Source organism: Strongylocentrotus purpuratus, unplaced genomic scaffold (assembly GCF_000002235.5).
Source record: "Strongylocentrotus purpuratus isolate Spur 01 unplaced genomic scaffold, Spur_5.0 spur5_contig_165, whole genome shotgun sequence".
Taxonomy (NCBI): domain Eukaryota; kingdom Metazoa; phylum Echinodermata; class Echinoidea; order Camarodonta; family Strongylocentrotidae; genus Strongylocentrotus; species Strongylocentrotus purpuratus.
In genome coordinates, this window is record NW_022144811.1 from 702 (window position 1) to 5,857 (window position 5,156).

A 5,156-nucleotide genomic window follows, 5' to 3' on the forward strand; every position below is an offset into this window, starting at 1 on the left:
CCTCATTATATTCGCTTAGTTATGCATGATACCTCCAATGAGTCGGTATTTCATAGAATCCAAGTTTACACTAAATCGGAAAATGGCGTCGTTACAGCGCCTTCATTCGCTAAAAAAAGTTTTGCCCATGGGAGACATTCGAGACGCTTGGTGGCGGCAAATTAACTCACGGGCCTTTTTTTCCTATTGTTTACGTCATTTTGATTATGCGCACATTAATTAGCTTAAACATGACGTAGGGCCCTAAACAAGTGATACGTGATACGTCTCAAAATGTCTCCCTTTTACTGTTGTTTTGCCACTCGTGTCTTTGTAACACAGAAGGAGGATGGACATGGCCACAGCCACGGCGAACTGACCTCTGCAGACGGCAAGGTGCGTATCGCCTCGGTAGCTACATGATCGTCTGCGGTGACGGTCTACATAACTTCGTGGACGGGTTGGCTATTGGGGCGTCCTTCACCACCAATCTGCTGAGTGGTTTCTCCACCTCTATCGCCATCGCATGTGAGGAGTTTCCTCATGAGCTCGGTGAGTTTACTGCTCCCATTCGCCAGCTGAGATGTCCAGCCACATGTTGGGTGTTTTCAATAGTTTTGTGCGTGATCTCTGGCTTCATTATACGGGTGTAGGACATCTGACTAGCGCCCACAGAATAAAGACATTGACAAAGGGGAACCATTAACATAGGACAGGATCCATCGTTGTTAACATTTCAGCCCCCCTCCCCCCAAAAAATCACGATTGACTGTCTCCACTTTTATCTCCGATGCTAAAAGGTGACTTTGCTGTTCTGCTCAAGTCTGGGCTGACTGTCAAGCAGGCCATGGGATTCAACTTCTTGTCCTCGTTGAGTTGCTACATTGGTCTGATCGTCGGCATCATCGTTGGCCGTCTGACCGAGGCAGAACCGTACATCTTCGCACTGGCCGCCGGCATGTTCCTGTACATCGCATTGGTGGATATGGTAAGTTTCATAACAAATCAATATTGACCTTAGCCCAGTGTGTTGGCCTCGTGGTCTGCAGCATTGAACTCTGGTCTGCGGGTAATTCTGCAGGTTGTGGGTTCGAGTCCAGCCTGGGGTTATGGGGCGTGTTCCCCGTGGGCAAGGCACTTTTTCACTCCTGGGAAGAACCCCAACCAGGAATAATTGGGTATCTGTGAGGGCAGAGATGGTTATGTTGTGATTGATTTCAGCTGCTTTGCGCCGAAATGGCAGCATCAAGCTGTATACTCCCCAGGGAGCTGAGATCCGGGAATGTTCCATTGCTCCAATGAACAGGGTAGTATACCCACTACTTTTCTCGTTAAAAATGGCCAAGTACTCGTTGAATAATGTTTCCTTTTGGTTGTTTCCCTGTATTTGTACAGTTGCCAGAGATCGCCAACGTGACCTCTAAGAGCAAATTCCGCCTTGGATCTGAGATGGGCATCTTCTGCTTCAGAATGCTGGCATACTGACTGGGTTCGGCATAATGATACTTCTGTCTGTGCTGCATCCCTACATCAAAAATTAAAGCCTAGATAGGTACACTCTCAAAAGGCACTGGTGACTGACCCGGAAGCGTATTTTTTTGTTTGCAGCATACATCGTTATTTAACCAATCACATCACACACCCTAATGTGAATATTGATCACGCTGTGTGGATGGAAGACACTACGAGTAGGTTCTCGTAGGTTTTCCCTTCAATTAAAATTCCCAACCAAAAGTGAACAAAAATATTTGATGAAAATGGACATGGGTTCGAACCACAGATCTTGCAATCCACATAGTTCATTACACTCTCCACTAGACCACTGTGACAGCTCGACGAAAGCCGTTCTTTGAAATGCTTTATTGTACATGCATGACTGAGTGATAGCAATGGTGTGACGTCATTGTTATTTTCTTATGAATAAGCATCAAACTAGCTGAATAATCATGATCCATTGATGATGTGTGCTGCAAATTAAAATACCGAGACCCGGATCGCGGAAAGTTTGGCCTGACACTTTACTTTGACACTCTTCTGAGTCAAAATGACATCTTTAACTAATTTCTGGGGTCAATTTGACTCAATGTCATATGTAAATCGGACTACAATTAACATCGGACTCTTGACCCTATTATTGGTTAAACCTTATCGGGTGACCGGTTACTCTCCTAATTATCATACTACGCATGCGCAATACAACCAATGAGTCCGTATGCCACAGAGACAATTCATTCACACACACATAGCCCTGGCAAACGAACTCATTGCGCGGAAAGCAAATGAGGGATAATCCCTCCTTTGATTTTACTTAATTTGGTTTGTTTTAATTTGTTATTAATTTTTTTAACACAAATTATTTACAAAAGTTCTAGCTAGTGATAAATATTATGGGGGAACAGATATAGCTAAGTTGTTTGCGTTTTTATTTTATGTATACGTGTACATGTCTTTCTATATTTGCTGACAACGGATATAATTTCTTTCTTGATGTAAGAGAAAAACAACTTATTTTGTACTTATCAGACTTGTTGGAGTTTTTAGGCCTGAGAGGTGTGTAGCCTTTGTCAAATTCCTGCTGATATAGTATCCTTTCGAAAACACTTGAGTAACACAATGCTTTTCAGTGAGTGAACAAAGAGGGGCATACATTTTTATATTTTGTTCATAATTTCTCCCTTTGTGTCATCGTTATAATTTAAGCAAAGGGATTCCATATCAACTGCAAATGGATAAAGAGTAGGACAGCCCTCTGTAAAGGCGGAGTGCCGTTCAAGGTGTTTAACAGTGTAATCTTTTTATCTTGTTTATTGCTGTAATTGTGTTTTGGTTTGTATTTTTAATTTTGGGTTGGTTTTAGATGACGGCATCTGGCGAATGAGCAAATATACGTATAAAATGACACAATGGAAACTCATTTTTTGGGTGAAACATTTTTTTTCAGGTAGGCCTAGTGGCTAAATTCCCAAAGAAAACCATGAATGGTAAAGTGAGTGGCTTATGTGTCGTCACACTACCGCCCACAGGAAATCATATACAGTCGCAAAGTGCACTTTAATCAATCATACCATTATAAAGAGACCTTCTGCACAATGAAGACTTCAAGTCGACTTTTTTTCAAATGGTAGTTGATTAGTTATGTACACAGCGGCAAACATTGAACGACGCATGAACATTCTCAAAACAAAAGGCCTCATAGTTCAAGGTGAACGGCCAACCTGCACAAGTCAGGTCGTTAGTGAACTCAAATAACACGGATAAATGTTTGTGAAACATAGATGTACAAAAATAATGATGATGGTGGCAGGAAAAATACTTGAAGGTTTTCAAAATCACATTTGTTTTGTAATGAAATAGAGCGCGCAATGCGAATAGGACATTGCGGATTCAGCCCATTAAACATAGTTATCTATAAAAAAAATGTATGACAGATTTAATATGTATATATGGTGTACGGAGGTACTAAAGTGTAGAAGAAAGCTTTCATGTTTTGCCAGTATTTTATACATTTGAAACACTTGTATGAGATGGTACATTTCGGACAAAAGAGTATAAGACTATATATTTTTATGGAAAAACAAATATGTAGTGTTAATGTATTTTGTTTTTGATTCCTGTATTTTAATGGTTTTGCGCGGGGAAAAATTAATTTTCTAATAAAAAGTGTTTTAAATCAGGGAGCCATCTTCGTTTCAATCGCACAAGTTATTGAAGACAGGTTTATACTTGGTACTTTCATGATTTAATCATGTTTCTAATAATAAAACGCACTTAATCGGACTGTGGGCCTATATCATTACGTGTCTTCTTGCATACCTCAGACAACTGCCATTCGCTCTTGCAGGCTACGCCATCAGCAATGCAGAGCCTTGATCTGGCAACTGAACACACTAAATAAAGCCGGTTCAGTGATACCCGTGTATACGCGGGAATCACTGAACCCCGACACGGGAATCACTGAACCGGATATATTTATTGTGTAAAAATGCCCTATCGATCGAGGCTCTGCATGCTTATGGTGGAAGCGTGCAAAGAGCGAATCGCTCTTCCTTTACTTTTTTTGCCCTAAAAGTCCTCCCTTCATGACGAGTGGCTCTGATTTGTCAGGTCCACATAACAGGTGTATTACTTAATTGTGATTGGCTAAAAATCATTATAGCACGCACGTTCACCTTTTCGCCGTTCACTTCTTGTTTCACCCACAAAGATGCAATACTTTTGTGTGTGTGGTCTGAAGTTTTCCCTACTTTCTATATTTCTTACATTGCTTTACCCATGGTATGCCCAAACAATTCGAAACTGCTTCCATGGGCCGTGCAATTTTGAAGCTTTCGACTTCATTGTATGGTCTCGGGGAATTCAAACTATAGGCCCACAAGTTGTCAAAGAGCTAGATATTTATAGCTCACGGGGCAAAGAGCATCTCTAAAATAGTCACGAAGTGCAATACACGTCCGTTACCCCTGCGTTAGGTCAATACAAAAGAAATATATCACACAATCAACGTTGACCTGCAAACACTGCCGGTGCTCTGACACACATGCAGTAGCTAGGCCGCACACAGAAGGTAGGTTCAATCTATGTCTTCATGATGACTGTACAACTACAAATGATAAGATGATATCCATGTTATTTATTATGTTGGTGGTGTTCGTCTCCAAACATACGGGAAAAGGTTTTTGTGTGAAGAATGCCGTGTACTAGCAACATTATTAGTGAAGTGTAGTGCATGTATCACGTAGTAAAGTAAGCTTTCGGTTAATAGGCTACACGATGAATAGGCTACACGATGACCGAAGTGGCGTAATATAGACCATTATCATGTTGCGGCCATATTGATTTTTCTCCATTCAAATCAACGTAACCAAAGTGAGGCGGGAAGAAAAAATAGTCTGGTTCCTTTTTGCACACAATCATTCAGTATGTTATTGGATACAGGGAAAACGACTGAATGCTTGCAGCATGATAAAGGTCTATAGGCCATAGTTAAAGAGTCGTGTGATATCATTATTGTAACCCGTACCTTGAGTGGTCATCTGGCCTAGTGATGGGTGATTCCCATTAAACAAATAATGCTTGCTAATACATGTATTAAACTTTGCTCCAAACTCAATAATTTCAATTGAATGTCGTTTTCATCATTCTGACTTGCAACAGACATCAGACATGTTGGCGCTCGT

The 5,156-nt window shown here is 41.0% G+C and overlaps 1 protein-coding gene across 1 annotated transcript; it reads left to right on the top strand.

Moving 5' to 3' along the window:
* The first annotated feature begins 398 nt into the window (after positions 1–398).
* LOC115921546 (zinc transporter ZIP14-like) lies at positions 399–1,464 on the top strand. The gene is made up of 3 exons (XM_030979070.1): positions 399–531; positions 780–967; positions 1,375–1,464. The coding sequence occupies exons 1-3, from the start codon at positions 399–401 to the stop codon at positions 1,462–1,464; spliced, it is 411 nt and encodes a 136-aa protein (XP_030834930.1).
* Positions 1,465–5,156: the final 3,692 nt, after the last annotated feature.

Bases quoted from the DNA above. Each gene is read 5' to 3' on its own strand.
- LOC115921546 (XM_030979070.1), top strand. From the start codon at position 399: ATGATCGTCTGCGGTGACGGTCTACATAACTTCGTGGACGGGTTGGCT. The intron at 532-779 runs GTGAGTTTACTG...CGATGCTAAAAG, and splicing joins GGAGTTTCCTCATGAGCTCG to GTGACTTTGCTGTTCTGCTC. The intron at 968-1,374 runs GTAAGTTTCATA...GTATTTGTACAG, and splicing joins ACATCGCATTGGTGGATATG to TTGCCAGAGATCGCCAACGT.